Source organism: Megalobrama amblycephala, linkage group LG3, assembly GCF_018812025.1.
Source record: "Megalobrama amblycephala isolate DHTTF-2021 linkage group LG3, ASM1881202v1, whole genome shotgun sequence".
Taxonomy (NCBI): Eukaryota; Metazoa; Chordata; class Actinopteri; order Cypriniformes; family Xenocyprididae; genus Megalobrama; species Megalobrama amblycephala.
The window spans coordinates 11558313-11577470 of NC_063046.1; the positions used below are offsets into that span (position 1 = coordinate 11558313).

General features: G+C 36.5%; 1 protein-coding gene across 1 annotated transcript in view; it reads left to right on the top strand.

Moving 5' to 3' along the window:
- Positions 1 to 19158, top strand: part of zgc:109889 (uncharacterized protein LOC553542 homolog) — a 47325-nt gene that overhangs the window by 22751 nt on the left and 5416 nt on the right. The window contains 7 exon segments of the mRNA XM_048183866.1: positions 6030 to 6174; positions 7813 to 7947; positions 14084 to 14237; positions 15029 to 15146; positions 15538 to 15621; positions 15990 to 16168; positions 18774 to 19058. Of these exon segments, the coding sequence (XP_048039823.1) occupies positions 6042 to 6174; positions 7813 to 7947; positions 14084 to 14237; positions 15029 to 15146; positions 15538 to 15621; positions 15990 to 16168; positions 18774 to 19058 (1088 nt within the window). The 5' untranslated portion in view covers positions 6030 to 6041.

The window sequence follows — 19158 nt, forward strand, 5'->3', positions numbered from 1 at the left end:
AACTGTATCTGTTTTAGTTTGGGTATGTCATTTTTTGGGATTTTCCAAAAGCGGGGGTGCTGGCTAACAGGTTAATGCACATTTTTTGAAAGGTTTCTTCAGGAATAATTTTAGAATTTGTCAAATATTAAATTAAAAGATTCTATGTAATTGTTGTCATTACTGTTGTTGTTGGCTTGGGAGAGTTACTTTAAAAATGTATTCCGTTACAGTTATAAATTACATAATAAAAAAAAGTACACAGTAACGTAATCCAAGTACCACAACATGAAAGTAATGTAATCTGATTACTTTTGGATTACATACACACACACACACACACACACACACACATATATATATATATATATATATATATATATATATATATATATATAATATAAGAAAGAAAAAGAAATTCAATGTTTAAAAAGAATTTTAATGTTTAGCATTTTGGTTACTTTTAAAACCTATTAAAACTAAGCAATCATGTCTCATTTCCACATCTTGCGAATACACAGCCCTGAATAAATAAATAAATAAATAAATAAATAAATAAATAAATAAATATATATATATATATATATATATATATATATATATATATATATATATATATATATATATATATATATATATATATATATATATATATATATATATATATAAAATATTCCAGCTACAAAAACATTTTCTTCATCAATTTCTTTGATATTTCTTTTGTATTTTATCAATTTCTTTCAGTTTCTTTATCTGGAAGGCAGATTTTGCACTGTACAACCATGTTGTTTGCATTTTATTCTTTGAAAAAAAAAAAAAAAAAAAAGCAAAATTTCCATGAATTTAAAGCGTTTTTCCCCGCGGGCAGCATCGTTTCAACTAGCAACAGTGACTCAATCTGCGTCTGAGGAGATTATAGACGGGTGTTATTTGCGCATGCACCAGCGGGTGGCACGTGAGTCATTACTGGCAACAGAACCAGGAAATACTGTATAATCAAGCAGTGCTTAATGTGTTATGGCAAAATAGTGATTTATTTAGGTTTAAATGAAACGATTATAATTAGGGCTGCAACAACGAATCGATAAAATCGATAAAATTCGATTATTAAAAGAGTTGGCAACGAATTTCATTATCGATTCGTTGTGTCGCGCGACTATTACGCCTCTCAATAAGACGCGGAGATGTTTGAGTATAAAAAAGCACGGTTGAGCGCGAAGCAGAGCGGAGCATAAATAAATAAATAAACAGCAGAGCGGAGGTAGACGAAAGACCATCGGGGAGTAAGCAAGTTTGTGAATATTTTAAATAAACAAAAAACAAAAAAAAAATAACAGCGATCCATCTGTCATACAGTGTTTTTATTGTGGCTGCATTCAGCGCTCGTGACACGCAAGACTGGTCGCTATGGAAACATTAAAGGCAAACGTTCTAAAATAACGGTCGCCTTAAAACTCACTCTGGGGTGACAGAATATTTTAAACTCACGCTCGAAAGGGTTAATATTAATCAAACAACAAAAGACAGTGAAAATCACTCACTGCTCTTTAGCTTTAATAAGGATTTATTATATATTAATTATATTTAATCCATAAGGAATGTTGTATGCAAGTTGTTATAAAGAATGCATATATCATTAATTGAAAAGAAGACATTGTGTTCTTCTTTAGGAGGAGTGGTTTTATTTAATTATAAGATGATATTTTTTTTTTATGTCACAGCAGTTAAATCTGTGTCTGTATTGCATGTTCAAATTTTAATATTATTCATATTAATAGGTTAATACAGTAGGTGTTTTCTGGGTTTGGAAATTTTAGAGAAATTCTTAATGCATTACAATTTAAGTAAACCCGTTAGATTTAGTCAGCTAAATTCTTGTGATATTTAGTCAACTACTAAAACAATTCAAATGACTAAAACATGATTAAAACTGAATGGCATTTTAGTCAAAAGACTATGACTAAAACTAAATAAAAATTTGCTGTTAAAATAAACACTGTTCTGTTGTCATGTATTTATTCTGTGCTTTGTCCCATATCGGTTATTGTTGACAAATATATTTGGGAGGGAGTGAGTGTAGTGTAGAGAAGAAGTTCTGCCGTTCAAACAAATCCTGTTAAGTTTTCTGATTTGTATTTTTCTTTATTTAAAAAAAAGAAAGAAGATGTATTGTTCTGACAGCTCAGGTCCCTTTAAACAAAAATATACATCTTTTTGTGCACTTTATTTAAAAAAACCTATATATTTGGCAGATGTAAAGCATACATGTGTATGTTTTTTTGTGTTAGTTCATTTGTTTTTTGTTTTTTATTACTTTAACAGCTCAGGGATGTTAAAAGAGCAACCTGTTTTTGCACGTTCTGAGGATTTTTTGCACTGTGAATTTGCACTGTCAGTTCTGTTTTTGAATAAAAGGTTGGAAATTAATGTTTTTTTCCCTGATTCATCGATTAATCGTAAAAATAATCGACAGATTAATCGATTATTGAAATAATCTTTAGTTGCAGCCCTAATTATAATCCTGATTGTATTCCCCCTTTTTTCAAAATGTAACTGTAATCTGATTACTATGTTTTTTTACAGTACACAATTACAGTTACTGGATTTTTGTATCCTGATTATGTAACGCTGTTACATGTATTCCGTTACTCCCCAACCCTGTTGGTCTGATTTTGTATGTTGATTGTTTTTTAAGACAAAGTTGTTAAATTATTGTAAATGTAGTGAAGTGATTGTAATCATGATTATTTTTAAAAATTTAAATACTGATCGCCATGAATATAGCCATTGGTGCTGATATGGCATCAAATCCTAAATAAATAATAAAATTATCACTTGCTCTAGCCATAATCACCTTTTAGACACACATTCAAGCAAATGCTCTCCTGAAGACAAAAAAGAGGATGATGTATTTGACAGGTGCCTTTTTATACTCACGGTCATACATGTAGTGACATCATCGGCTGTCACTGGCCAATGTCAAGTTCATCGTTGTGTTTAGACTCATGCTTCAGACACCCCATACCCATATATTCCCATACCACCCTCTAGGCAAGGCCGGCACAAGCTCAACTGCCGCTCTAGGCAAAACACCGTCATCCCATCCCCACTTCACACTTACAATTAAACTCGATCTTTGAGATGCATGTGAAATTCTGGGGGTTTTGTTTAGTGGTTTATTAATAAACTTGCACTAATACACAAGCATGTACAAGCATGTTTTCGAAGGGCTGCACGATTTATTGCAATTTTATCGCACACAATTTGGCAAAGGCTGCAATTAATTTATGTGCAGCTTGTCAGAGCTGTACGGCTCTGTGATCAGTAGTAAATGCTTCTCCAACTGAAAGCCAGAGGGTATTCTCGCACAGAAAAAAATATGCCCTGCTGCCGAAGTAGAACACGCGTCATTCCAGGAAATCCCATACTATCGCTGTAGCTGAATAAACAGAAGATTGAAACGTTTTGATTGATTAAACATGACTAATAAACACACGACTGCCTTATTTTGTGTAAGAAGCCACATCATATCACGGAAGGACGCTCAACTGTCGTTATGAAGTGAGTTTGGAGTAAAAATATGTTATTAAATGTTGTCTTTTGTTGGACAAGATGTTAATAAACGCTTCTCATGTCTGTTGCTTTTTCAAATGCACATTATAAGCGATTCAAACTCGCAGTGCTTTCAGCTGTATTAGTATTTGGAGCCATAGTTCATTGACAAGCTGCTCATAAAAAATAATCGCAGCTTTGCGATTTCATAATCACACTAAGCCAAAACGTTTAAGCGTGATTTCAAGGTTTTTTTCTTTTTCTAATCGTCCGATTAATCGTGCAGCCCTATTTCTACATTCACAAACCACTGTTAATTTTAACAGAAAAATAAGCATACTGTATAAGGCATTTGGCATGGCAGAAAGCTCGCAAAGAGCGCTCCCTCTATAATCGCTTTATCGCAATCTCAGAAAGTTCTGTTATAATAAATAAAGCTGTCTGCATAATGAATCTCTTATTTACATAATATCTACACTTTGTTTATTATGAGAGGATTTGCGAGCGTGCAGAACTCAGAGTCCATTCCACTCACTGCTCAAAACGCCAGAGTTTTTGTCCAGTGATAACGTAAACACCTCTGATTGGCCATTGCGAAATCAGCAGATATGTATGTGATTTGGCTACATTGCATGTAGACCGATATGCCGCTCTTAGTAGGGGCAAGTTTTGGTATTTAGTAGAAGGAAGGAAAATTAATTTAGATTTTGAATAACTAATCGGGTGATAACTTTTTCATAAGTGAAATAATTCCAAATGAATCCAATAAATAAATAAATTAATTAAATTAAAAACTAAATCCATCTCTTTCTTGGCACCCTGACTGTGCTGCCACCATAGGCCTATAGGCACGCGCTGACCCTGCCTCTAGGCGACACAATGTGAGTTCCCATTTTAAAAGGGAACAGTAATATTGAAATTATTATTACAATTTAAAATAACATTTTTCAGTTTTATTCAACACTACTAAACACTACAGTTCTGAAAAATGCTGGTGCTGGAGACTAAAGGGGTCCTGGTGGTTTCACACTTAATTCTTAATTATTTTGCATTTAACATGCATCTTTTTTCTCCACCTGTTTTTGTCTGACCCAATGAGCATTTCACTGTCCAATGGTCATGCCTTAATTGCAATTTCTAGTATTTCATTAGTATTGCATCCTTCTCATGGGCATTGAATAATTTTTGACTTTTCAATCCGGGTTAAATATCTTTTGGCTAATTTTATCTGTAAAAGAAAACGTACCTAATAATTATGCCCACCTGAATATAAGGCGTTTTTCATTTCCAGCCTTCATGAACAAATATATATCACTTATAAATGAATAAATATAAAATTAATAGTAGTTATTAAGATTAATGTGGTTTGGAATTGGTAAGACGTGCCTGGAAAAAAAATATGATCAGAAAATCAAGGTGCCTAATGATTCTGCATGCACTGTATATGTACAGCATGAATACAGAAATGTTATCATATATTCTTAAACTATTCCCTTTTTTCCCCTTTTACTCTTCTTTTCTTCTCCCCCCTCCAGTCTAAAGAAGTGACCCTTTTACAGGGAATTGAGTGACAGCATTCCTGGGGTGGGAGGGGGCCGGCCTGCGTAGCAGAAATTTTTTCATATCTCATTAGCAGCATACTAGTCCGCTTTAGTTGCCAGGCTATGTTGTCTGCGTGCCCAGGTCACTGAACCATTGCATCTGCATCAGTGTGTGATGCCAGTGACTTTATTAGTGTTTGTCTGTGGTTTAGATCTGTTTTAGAAATATGGACCCAGGTTAACTACTGGTGGATATTTTTTTATTTTTATTTATTTATTTATTTATTTTTTTTTCCCAGCACAACACACTTAAGGCATGCTGGAAAGACAATGTAATCATATCAGGTTGTGAGATTTGATGTTATAGAACTGATTTCTTATTTCATATTAACTTTAACCTTTACAATGTCTTTCATTTGTACAGTAAACAAATGATAAAAACAGGGCATAACTATAATGATGACCCATGGCCATGTGACAGAGTTCTGGACAGGTCACTTACCCTATCGACCCAGTGCTGCTTTTTAATTTATTTATTTATTCAATTTTTTTCCTATTCCTTGCAATACTTAACTTCTGTTAAATTTTAATATTTTATATTGGCTGTGAGGAAGGATGATTAGTTTATTTTATATATATATATATATAAAATATACTCATATAATTTTTATAGTTATTCATTTTTCAACAATTAAAAACCTAATACATTTGTAGTATTTTTATTATTCTCTTTACTGTGTGTGTGTAATATATATATATATATATATATATATATATATATATATATATATATATATATATATATATATATATATATATATATATATATATATATATATATATATATATATATATATAATATAAAATAATATTTCTCATTTGGTCTTTGAGTTCATTAGGTGGTTTATTTGTGTCTTAAATAACTTAATAAAAGTCTCCCTGTTTCTCTCTCACAGGCAGTAGTCAGTCATGCCACTAGTGAAGAGGAGCATCGAGCCCAAGCACCTGTGTCGAGGAGCTCTGCCTGATGGAGTGCCCAGTGAGCTGGAGTGTGTCACCAACAGCACCCTAGCGGCCATCATCAAACAACTGGGAAGCTTGAGTGGGTGGCACCCTGCTTTTCTTTTCTCTTGTTGAATTGTTTGTTCTTTTATATAATAATGCTATCTGTTGAAATAAGTCTCATTTGGTTATCTCACAATATTGGAGGTTCTCACCCTACTGAAAAGACCAACAGTCTGGTCTCTAGGGGGGGGAGACAGTCAGGGGAACAGTCATTCAACCATACTTCCATTATAGTCAAGTCGCTTTATTATACAAAATGTTTGATGTAAACACCATAAAAATATAGTTAAAATAACCAAGGCATCTTTTTCCACACTTCATTTTATTAAATAAAACAAGGAGCAATTGTATTTAATCATTTTCATTAATGTGCACCAATATAACATGCAAATATATATTTACCTACAATTATTTTATTTTTTTCTTACTAAAATATTTTAATATGATTAAACGGAGACAGTGGCTACGTTTACATGCAACCAAATAACCCGTTAGTAATCAGATTGATGACTCAATCCTGCTGAAAAGCCTTCATGTAAACACCTTAATCAATCCGATTGAGCTCAATCCAAATGAAATTTCGATCGTATTGAAACCATCCCTGTTTATTCCTTTTCTAAGCGATCGAGAGGGCATGTAAACACTTGATCGGATTGAAAACCGAAACTGAAAAGTACTGCGCATATGCATTGACTCTTTTCACTCATCATCTGTGAAGTGGAGCAGGACAACGTCGCACCAGTCCTTATTTCCTAGTCTCATACTCATCATAGCTTTCATATAGGGCTGGGCGATGTATCGAATGCTTTTGTCACGCGCATTTCGTCAGTAAAGCCGGTTCCCTGATTACCGCTAAATCGCCATCACCTGCTTTCAAATGGAGCGGCATTTAATAGACAGAGCCGTAGATCACTGATAAGCCACGCAATATCGCGTTCAATATCGATATGTATCGCCGCTCCATTTGAAAGCAGGTGATGGCGATTTAGCGGTAATCAGGGAACCGGCTTTACTGAAGAAATGCGCGTGACAAAAGCATTCGATACATCGCCCAGCCCTACTTTCATACCTTGTTTCATACTCATTCACAGGCGACTGGTTTTGGCCATGGGGAGGGTCATTTTTACTGACTGGTAAGCAGCATGGCACAATGGTTCATATGCTCATTGTCTCCAAATTATGGGCATAAATGGATAATTATTGTCTGCTGTTAAAAAAAAAAAAAAAAGAACTAATGTAGGAGATTACTAATGTAATGTAATGGTTATTATACACAAACAGCTGGAAACTCTGTATATTCATGTAGTGTGTGTCAAAAAATCAGTTCCGATTAGAAAGCTTGTGACATTGATCGCTTTTAGCATTCATGTAAACACTATGTTCGGATTCATCAATCGAAATGAATTCATTCAGATTGAAGCAAAAAGTGTGCATGTAAACATAGCCAGTGATGACACAAGAAAATTGTTTCCTTACCAATTTATCTAGTTTTACCAGCATGTAAACCTGTTTAATCAGAAGACACTATTCTGGTCCACCAGCTTAATCAAGTTTTGCTGATGAACAGTGTCGTTGTGCTGGTCCACTTGCAAGACCAACACAAAACCAGAGTGGAAATTCAGTTGATCTTTTCAGGATGCCAATCTCTTAGCTTCTGTTGCCATTTGTCTTGCAGGTCGTCATGCAGAGGACATCTTTGGAGAGCTGTTTAATGAAGCCAACAGTTTCTACATGCGTATGAATAACCTGCAGGAGAGAGTGGACCTGCTGGCTATCAAAGTCACTCAGCTGGACTCCACCGTGGAAGAGGGTAACATCAAGCATTAAGCTTAATCTCTACATCATCTCCAGATCTTATCAAGCTTTCAGCTGTTGCAGGTAGCAGCTGGAAAGGGGTTGAGAGAGAGAGAGCGCATTTGCCTGCAAGTGCTGTCCTCTATAATGGTCTTCTTTTAGCCTGTAGTTAGAGGGATGACCCAGCTTTCTCTGCCATGAAAGAGAGAGAAATCGTACTGTATCACTTTACTCCTCCCTCTACTCCTCTCATCTCTTTCTTTTGTTCTTCTCTCTGCGGAATAGAAGAATCCAGTGCCTGGTGGCACCGTCTTTTGTCTCAATAAATGAAACAGATAGCAGAGCTCAGCACGACTCTCTGATGTCAGGCTATGTGTTTGATGCCCATCACAGAACAGTTTTTTTTAATCTGTAAACACCCCGTCCGTATGTAAAATCAAGATTAGGGCCATGTTACATGTTCTAACGATGTCCTTGTCTATTTAAAACGTTCCACCCGGCTGTGATCGATAACTGGAGAGCCGATAAAGAGGGTTTAATATGTTCCAGCTCCCCTGTGACCACTCATTTAGGGAGAAGAAACATCGACATTTCTTTTAAAAGTCCGAGCATTCTATTATCACCTGATTCACAGTGAGTGATGACCTCTCAACCACACCCGTGCTGAGAGCCAAGGCCTGCTGGAAATGCGCACAGTGTGGTTTCTGGACCGTGTGTCTCTAATGTGTGTGTCTGTCTGACCTGATGGTGATCTGGGGATTTATGTGTGCTGCATGCAGAATGAAGGGTTGGAAAGGAGACTGTGTGTGTGTGTGTGTGTGTGTGTGTGTGTGTGTGTGTGTGTGTGTGTGTGTGTGTGTGTGTGTGTGTGTGTGTGTTTGTGTGTGTGTGTGTGTGTGTGTTAGTAGAATGGGTGATGGGATTTGCTGGCATTCATGGTTCTATCTGATGCAAAAATGTCATCCCTCCCTCTCTTAACATTCGTTCTAATTATTAATTTATAACCAGCCATCCACACTTAAAACAGATTTTCTTTTGCACTCCAACAGACTGTTCACTAAGGCCAAAATATGTATTTAGATATATGAATAAAACAATTAAAGTAAGAGACAGACGAAGAAAACTTTAGTGAATAATGTGATGTGGAGATTATATTAGAGAGAAGTACATCATTGGATATTATTATGTTTCACAGCCAGGATTATTATAGTTAACTAAAACTGAAGCAATAAATAAAAAAACATTTTTGTTAATTAAAATGAACGTTAACTGAAATAAAACAAAATATGAAAAACCTATTGTTTCAGCTAGTTGCCAAGACATTTCTCATTTTCATTTAGTTTGCCTTGATATAATAAAATTATTAAAACTTGAACTAAAAATAAAAAAATTTATAGACATTTAAGAAAAGAAAAGAAAAATCCCAAAAACACAAATCAAAATTACTAATATTTTAACTAAAATAATAATGAAATTAGAAAATATGAAAATAAAATGATTAAATTACAACTATAATAGTATCTCAATGATAATAAAATACAGTAACACTGTTCAGAGCAGCCATTTTTGTATTAATAACATTCTGATTACAGAAGAATCTGAGAGGAATCATTTCTGAATAAAAAAGACAACCATTTTGATAGCCAAGGCAGAGGTTAAGGATACAATTTTAAATATATATAACATGCATGTCCTAAGAGTTGCATCCAGGGCCGTCACTAGCCCTAGCCCTAACCCTAACCTGAAATCCCCGCGATTTCAACTGAGGGCAACAACCCTGGGAATGCGATTTCAAGGGTACCCACATCAACAACTTGCACCGGTACCTGGAGACCCCAGCTACGGCCCTGTCTGCATCATAGTTGTTTTAGACAGAATGTCTGTTGGTATTTGAACGAATGGACAAAGAAAGGGCTTTAGCACTGCATTGTGGCTCATAACTCCATAGTACATTTTTGGAAAAGTAGAACCACCTTGTTTTATAGGTTGTCCCAGGTTTGACCTCATATACCCCATTCCTGCCATCAGATCAGCCAGTTTGCTCAGTCTTGAATTATTAATGTTCAATAAAGTAGTACAGTGGCCCCTGAGGCACAGCCAGTGCTTTATATTGCGAGTGTTCTCCTGTGGCATATATAATTAGAGGGCGATTGAGGCAGTCCATCATTCTTTACATCAAAACAAGCCCCGTCCCCTCAGTGACAGACAACCCCAAAACTAATGTAGAAGATCCTAATAAATGATTTAGTTTTGGACCAGAGCCAAGACATTAATTTCCACATTCTGTCATAGATCATTGTATGACATTACTTGCATCATCATGACTTTGATGTTGGACGAATATCTAAATAGCTCTTTTCCACCACTGTTCACTGCATTTTTTCATGCAATTTCACTACCTTGGTTTTGATTTGGATAGTGTCAATATACAGAACATCTTAAGTCACTCATGAACAGCTCAATCTACTGAAGAAAAAAAAACACACCATGGGATTGTGAGGCCAGAACATTAAAAAAATGTTGCTCTTAGGTGTGCAGCAGATCTATCATATGTGTCTGAGCCATTCCAGATTAGTCCAGGGTGAGAAGCAGAGCGTGTGAATAGGAGAATGACCATCTGCTGTCTCCTGGATAGCTCTATCCTCTCCTTCAGTGAACACTTAAAAGACTTAAGCAGGGATTTCACACAGCTCTGCTTTAAGACCCTTTACTCTTTACGCTGATCAAGAGACATCTTGTCCTAGTCAAACCACAACTTTAATCACCATAATAATGAACATTAAACTGATCTTGGGTAATAGCTGTAAGTATTGCTTTATCATTATCCAGTCCTCTGAGTGGCAGTTAACTGGTTGTCTGGTGTCTCGTGTATAGTAGTATGTCATCCATTATGGTGATAATGGTCCATTCAGCATTACTTTGGTCTGTCTTGCCTTTATATAAGTGTAATTTGTCTTGTTTCATTGGTTCTGTCATTAATTACTCACCCATTAATTACTTGAACCTTTGTTCATCTTCGGAACACACATGAAGATATTTTGGTAACACTTTACCATAAGGTTCCATTAGTTAACATTAGTTAACTACTTTAGTTAACATGAACTAAGAATGAACAATATTTCTACAGCATTTATTAATCTTAGTTAATGTTAGTTTCAAAATTTACTAATACGTTAATGCACTGTGAACTAACATGAGCAAACAATGAACGACTGTATTTTTATTAACTAACATTAACAAAGATTAATAAATACTGTAACAAATGTATTGCTCATTGTTAGTTCATGTTAGTTAATGCATTAACTGGTGTTAACAAATTATACCTTATTGTAAAGTGTTACTGATAATTTTTATTGAAATCCGAGGGGTTCGAGATCTGATGCAATTACCACTTTCAAGGTCCAGGGGCCCGTTTCAATAAGGAGGTTCAACCAACTTGAAACATGAACTCTGAGTTGACTTACCCTGAAATGGGAGTTTTCAGTTTCAGAACAGCTGAATTGAGTTAGTTCATTCGACTCCGAGTAGGTTGACTCTGAGTTAAAGGGATAGTTCACCCAAAAATGAAAATTTGATGTTTATCTGCTTACCCACAGCGCATCCAAGATGTAGATGACTTTGTTTCTTCAGTAGAACACAAATGATGATTTTTAACTCCAACCGTTGCCGTCTGTCAGTCAAATAATGCTAGTGGATGGGAACTTCTACTATAAGAGTAAACAAAACTTGCATAGACAAGTTCAAATTAAACCCTGCGGCTCGTGACGACACATTGATGTCCTAAGACACGAAACGATCGGTTTGTGCGAGAAACCGAACTGTATTTATATCATTTTTTAACTCTAATACACCACTATGTCCAACCGCGTGCAGCACTCGTTAGTAAGGTCTGATCGCGCTCTGACAGCGGCAGTGATGTCTTACTCTCATTGAAGTAAATGCGCGAGACATCACCGCTGCTGTCAGAGCGCGATCAGACCAAACGAATCGAGTGATGAATGCAGTTGGACATAGTGGTGTATTAGAGGTAAAAAAAATGATATAAATACTGTTCGGTTTCTCGCACAAACCGATCGTTTCGTGTCTTAGGACATCAATGTGTCGTCACGAGCCGCAGGGTTTAATTTGGATTTGTCTATGCAAGTTTTATTTACTCTTATAGTTGAAGTTCCCATCCACTAGCATTATTTGACTGACAGACGGCAACGGTTGGAGTTAAAAATCATCATTTGTGTTCTACTGAAGAAACAAAGTCATCTACATCTTGGATGCGCTGTGGGTAAGCAGATAAACATCAAATTTTCATTTTTGGGTGAACTATCCCTTTAAGCGCCACGACTATGAAAAGCCATCATCAATGGAGCTCCGATATTACAATTCACCATGGCAACAGCACGTGACAAAATGACGTCCGCATACTTCTGAGTCGATGCAAGTTTAATTCTTATCACTGTTATAATATCAAAGGTGAAAACTGGCAGAATGGTAAGTTATTGAACTAATTAATTTTCATTTTATATTTTATACTGGCAGATGCATACTATTTGCACCTCCAGTGTTGTAAATTAACAGGACGCAATAATATCAGAGGGTAAATTATTTTATCATTATTAAACACTCGTTAGGCAATTTACTTCAACTTTTAGAACATTTTCTTCATTTTTATTGAAAATAAATGCCTTTCTGATGTGATAAGGAAGAAGAGCGAGTTCGGAATAAGGCACATTCGAACCCCGTCAGTCGCGTCACAAGGAAATTCTCCGCTTATTCTACCGCTTATACCACTGAAGCTGTAACTTACATGCATTGTTTTTAACCTTGTGTGACGTTAGTGGGCGGGGCTACTGTAAATTTGCACTTAGTATTAGACGCTCCGAATATTCTTGTTTTCTGTTTGAATTAAGATTATTTTTATTACCACAGTGGCAGATATTGATAATTTTACTTAAGTAAAATGCACTTAATTTAGATCCCTCCAGGAATCACGACTAAATATCCTATATCATTTTCTTATATAGAAAATCTATCTTGATTTAAGAATTTTTAGATATTTGTACTTGAAATAGGACAAAAAATACTCAAAAATACGCATTTTTGCAGCATGAACGAATGAATGAACTATTTAAACATCACTTGCACTTTAAAAAGGGGGAGGAGACAGAAAGAAACTCCGAAGAAAACCTGCTCCTGAACAGGTTAGGTTCACAGAACAAGTTACCATGGTAACTGACTCGGAGTATAAGTTACCTCTCTTTCAGAAACAGGCTTGACTTAACCTGCTTTCTTGGGTTTGACATACCTTCCATTCTGAAACAGAAAACCCAGAGTTCCCCTCATTTCAGAGTTAACATACTCATAGTTCTCACTTAACCTCCTTTCTGAAACGGGCCCCAGAAAGGTAGGAAAGACCTCATTAAAGTACTACATGTGACTCCAGTGGTTTAACCTCTGTATTTTATTCTATTTTATGAACGTGAGTGCTTTTTGCACACAAAAAAAACTTTATTTACAAAACAGTATTATTCAAAGCGTGTTCATGCAACAATGTCAGCTCTTGCGTGAACACACAACGCATGTGCCGTGGTGCTCTCGCGAACACTCGCGCATATGTGTTTGTTGACACCTGAGCACAACACGAATGCATCGTGATGCTCTCATGAACGTGCGTTGCAGATCAATATTTTCATAAACAAAGTGGTAAATTATGGTTGTTTTTTTTGCACAAACAAAGCACTCGTATCGCTTTATAAAACCACTGGAGTCACGTGGAGGACTTTAACAATGCCTCTTTTCTGCCTTTCTGGACCTTGAAAGTGGTAGTTGCATTGGATCTCTATGGAGGGGCAGAAAGCTCTCAGATTTCATTAAAAATATCTTCATTTGTGTTCCAAAGACGAACGAAGGTCTTATGGATGTGGAACAACATGAGGGTGAGTAATAATTGACAGAATTTTCATTTTTTGGTAAGCGAACCCTTCAATATCTTATGCACTTTTTATTCTCTGGTAAATTTCTATTGAGAAAATTTTGATCTTTTTACTAAAAAATAAGACAAATATAGAAATTAACAATGGTAGTTTTGCAACGAAGACAGTCTTAATTAAAAAAATGAATGCATAAACTTGATCTCTCCCTCTGCCCCCCGTCTTTAGTCTCTCTGCAAGATATCAACATGAGAAAGGCCTTCAAGAGTTCCACCATTCAGGACCAACAGGTGGTTTCCAGGAACTCCATCCCTAATCCTGTTCTGGAGCTCTACCACCGTGGAGACAAACCTCCCCCTCTCAATATTCTCAGCCCTTACAGGTGACATCATCGTCGTCCTTACTTCCAGCTGACATTCTACCATGAGATACATTAAATGTTGTTTATTATCAACCGTAGCGACAGTGCATCTTCTGTAGCATACTGTAGTTCAGCTCAGCTTCTGAGCTTCGGAATTATGAGTAAGAAGATTATGAGTAATTATGTACTGCAGAGATGCCCAAGGCTTTTATTACAAAGGGCCAAAAATCAAACTTAACTGAAGCCTGTGGGCAGAAAAAAAAAAATTTTGCATTATATCCAAATATATAAATAAATATATTTGACTTGTACCTGGACTTCTTTTTAGTTGTAATAGTGTTTCAGTCCACATCACATTCACAGTGGTGTTTATAGGAAGCCAAACTATTTAAATATAATAATAATAATAATAATTATAATTATATAATACTGTATAATATTACATTGTGTTCCCAAATGCATGTTAAACTCACACCACATGAAGAGATGGAGTATTTGCTATTAGATATTAGTTCAGTTGACAGATACTTTGTCAAAATAAATTAGAGATGTTTTGTTATTATGAGAAGTTTAAATATATGTTCGGTTAGTTTTGAAACCGGCCGGACAGATTAGACTGTGTCCCTGGTTTGTGCATCTCTGGTGCATAAATCACTTGCTGCACATCAAGTGCACTACCCTAGAATGTTCTCAATCTCAAGTAGTGTCTGAAAGCCCAATTTGTTTCAGCAAATTAGTTCGTTTAAACAGTTTATACCCTTTAATACACTTATACAACCATCATATGTCTATTTCTTTCTTTCTTTATATAGGGATGATAAGAAGGATGCACTAAAGTTCTACACAGATCCCTCCTACTTCTTTAACCTCTGGAGGGAGAAAATGCTGCAAGCTACAGAGGACAAGAGAAAAGAAAAGAGGAGACAGAAGGTGTGTGTCTACTACATGTGCACTTTATGTCCTGTTTCATATCTGTTCTTTCCACAATCATATACTGCAGTTGGGATGTCAAAAATACTGGAACTTTGGTACCAAGTTGATACTAAAATAAATGTTGTTGTACGTGGTACTAACATGGTTAAGACTGACTTATCAACAAGCTGGAATAATGCTTAGCACATCAGACAACCTACCTTTGATTCCAATGGCACTTCCGGGCCCCCTGTAAAACCAGTTTCTCCGATTCATTTCCTCCTACAAACCAGAAGCCTGTGTGTTTAAATGCAAAGAAGAGAGCAGAAAGAAACACGTCAAAGAACGTGTCTTTATGTGTGCATGAATGAGAGCTCTAACCCCCCCAGACTCTGCCCCTTCTCTCCAGACCAGCGGCTCAGGCCAGACTCACTCAGACCAGACTAAGTCCCACTCCAGGCAGGCCCTACTCAGAAGCCCCCTCCTGTCCTCCGTAAGAGACCTGCATTTCTCTCAGTCCTTCTGTTCATCCGTCAATCCCTCACTATGCTGACTCCTGCTTGTGCATTCACTTTCTTTCCCTGCAGTCTCTTCACTAGCTTTTCTACTGAGTGCGTGTGTATGTTTAATGCATTTCCTGAATTATGTAGCAAACTTTCTTCACAGCATTTTCAGTGAAAGATGTGGACACTACAGTCTGTGTGTCTGTGATTTTACTCTTTTTAGCTTGACAGTCTAAAACTCTCTTTCACCAAACGTGATTTGTGATGAATCCCTGGGCTTTCTGCAACACTGCAACTTTCTTTCTCCCTCACTCTCATTTGATCTCTCTGCCTCTCTCTCTCTCTCTCACTCACTCAGGAGCAGCAGAAGCAGGTGGAGGATCCCAGTCGTGAGGTGAAAAAGGTTCGTAAGGCTCGAAATCGCAGACAGGAGTGGAACGTAATGGCGGTTGATAAGGAGTTCCGCCCAGATGCCCGCTTCACACCTTCTCCATACCATGGCATGTCCTCTGAAGGCTCCCTTTCGCCGGACAACAGGTTGGTGGTCTCTTTCGCTTTGACTCTTTTCCAAGGCAATACATGATCATCAAAGTGGGCTGCAGTTCAGCATAGCTCACTGCTGCCATCTGTTGACACTTTGAGCTGCCAACATCTGTTTGAATTTATAGAGACACCTGAGCCCTCACCCGCCAATCTAAAGCATTACATCTCTACGCAGTTCTTTTTTTATATAGTAAAGTTAAACAATTAGATGATATTTAGTTATTTTACATGTGAATATTGCAATGATTTTAATGTGCTTTTTATTTGGCTTTCTCTCACAGTTAAGCAAGTAAGACAGAGGTTTATATCAGAGACATGTACAACACATTTAAACATTTAAAGTTTAAAAATTGGTTGATTAGTTTGGTTTGTTCTGTTCAAATCAGTTCAAACTATCTCAATAATTCATAAATCGGCAATGATTTATTGATTTGTGTTTGAGTCTCTGCGTGAACACGTAATTATATACATAATACATTTCATATATTAAATGATAAAATAATATATTCAAAGGTGTGATTTTTATTACTATTATTTTATTCAGCAAGGACACATTAAATTGATCAAAAGTAAACATAAAGACTTTTAGAGTGTTAGAAAAATAAATGCTGTCCTATTCAGCAAAGAATCCTGAAAAAAAGTGTCACAGTTTCTACACAGTTTCTAAAATATTAAAGGGTTAGTTCACCTAAAAATGAAAATTCTGTCATTTATTACTCACCCTCATGTCGTTCTGCACCTGTAAGACCTTTGTTCATCTTCGGAACACAAATTAAGATATTTTTGATAAAATCCGATGGCTCAGTGAGACCTCCATTCCCAGCAAGTTAATTTAAACTTTCAAACACCCAGAAAGCTACTAAAGACATATTTAAAACAGTTCATGTGACTACAGTGGTTCAATCTTATTGTTATGAAGCGACGAGAATACTTTTTGTGCGCCAAAAAACAAAATAACAACTTTATTCAACAATATCAAGTGATGGGCGATTTCAAAACACTGCTTCATGGAGCTTCGAAGCTTTACGAATCTTTTGACTTTGGCAGTTTGCGATCGTTTGATACGCGCTCCGAACCGCTGATTTGAAACAAAAGATTTGTAAAGCTTCGAAGCTTCATTGTTGAATAAAGTCATTTTTTGGCGCACAGTAAGTATTCTTGTCGCTTCGTAACAATAAGATTAAACCACTGTAATCACATGAACTGTTTTAAATATATCATTAGTACCTTTCTGGGTGTTTGAAAGTCTAAATTAACTTGCTGGGAATGGAGGTCTCACTGAGCCATCGGATTTTATCAAAAATATCTTAATTTGTGTTCCGAAGATGAACGAAGGTCTTAAGGGTGTGGAACAACATGAGGGTGAGTAATAAATGACAGAATTTTCATTTTTGGGTGAACTAATCCTTTAAGCAGCATAACTGTTTTCTACCTTAATTTTCTTAAACACCAAATCAGCATATTAAAGGTGGTACAGAGGATGTTTTCGTCGACTGAGTTTTTTAAATGAGCGCGCACATTTTACGACTAGCTAAAACATTCTGACTGTGCTCAACATACAGCGATTGTTTCCTGCTCCTGAAGCAGATTTATATACTTTCACATGGAATTTGAACACCGACTGTAATCGCAGACTGAACGCAACTGGCTCTGACTAGACGCGTTTGAGCGCGATCAGTCAAGTATCAATTTACATTCATAATCGGCCTTACAATCATTAAGCCGCGCACACACTTAGTGGATTCATTATGTCGGACTCACCGCAGGTAACTCATAATCTGCAGTTGTTACTCCTGTCTCCTGACAAAAACATTGCATGCGGAGTGTGGAAAGTTACTGGAGCGTGCAGCCGCACACGTCTCTCACAAGGAACGTCATGGCAGTGATTGACAAGCCAGAGGGCCAATCGTTTACGCGATGATCGCGTAAACGATTGGCTGATGTTTTTAAGGTCCTACCTCGTGCACAGATGATGTATATTAATAATATTCCTTTCAGTGCACCTAAAAAATAGTCTTTTATCACTTAGTAAAGACAGTTTCAAGTAATATTGCAAAAATGTATAAAACAAAACATCCTCTTTACCACCTTTAAGATTTTAGAAGGATCACATGACACTGAAGACTGGAATAATGGCTGCTGAAAATTCAGTGTTGCCATCACACAAATAATTTACATTTTAAAATATATTTACATAGAAAAATGGTTATTTAAAATTGTATTAATATTTCCCCAATATTACTGTTTTTATGTATTTTTATCAAATAACTGCTGCCTTGGTGAGACTTTCAATTTTAAATCTAATTAGCTGCAATGACTGTTTTCTCTGAATAAAAGAAAAATTTCAGTAAAGGAAGTTGCATGTTTTTGCCTACACTTTCCAAACATTGTGTCTTCTAACATTTATTCTGGTGCAGTGACTGAGGGGCAAAATCAGCAGTCAGAATTATTATTTGTGGTAATAAACAACAGCATGTCACACAGGTGCTTTCAATAGAGCTGCACTTTAGAACCCAAAACATTTGTTTTGCATTTAATGTTTCTCTCTTCATGTCTTTTATTTTTAATTTTTTTCACTCTCTCTCATCTTTCTCATCAGGTCGGTTGCCTCAGACATGGGTGAGCACTCTTACCCAGGCAGCCCCAGTCACCCAGCTCAACAGATGGCTGTGACTAGCGCATACTCTGCTGCTGATGGCAAAGAGCACCTCATGGCCCCCTCTCACGTCCAGACCCAGTCTTTGGACCGCGGTTACCGGCCAGCCTCTTCCTCCTCCGCTCCACCTGGGAGACAGACCATTGGCAGGGTTCAGACCTCCCATGGACAACCAGTCACAGACCCCGCTCTCAACGGGCCACGCCCCCTGCAGGCTAAAGACTACAGGTCTGGGTTGTTTTTTGTGTTTTTTTGGCTTCTCTTAATACAGTATTTCCTGTGTAAATCTCTGTAATATAAAGTTGTTGTTTTTTTATTCAGTTTTCTT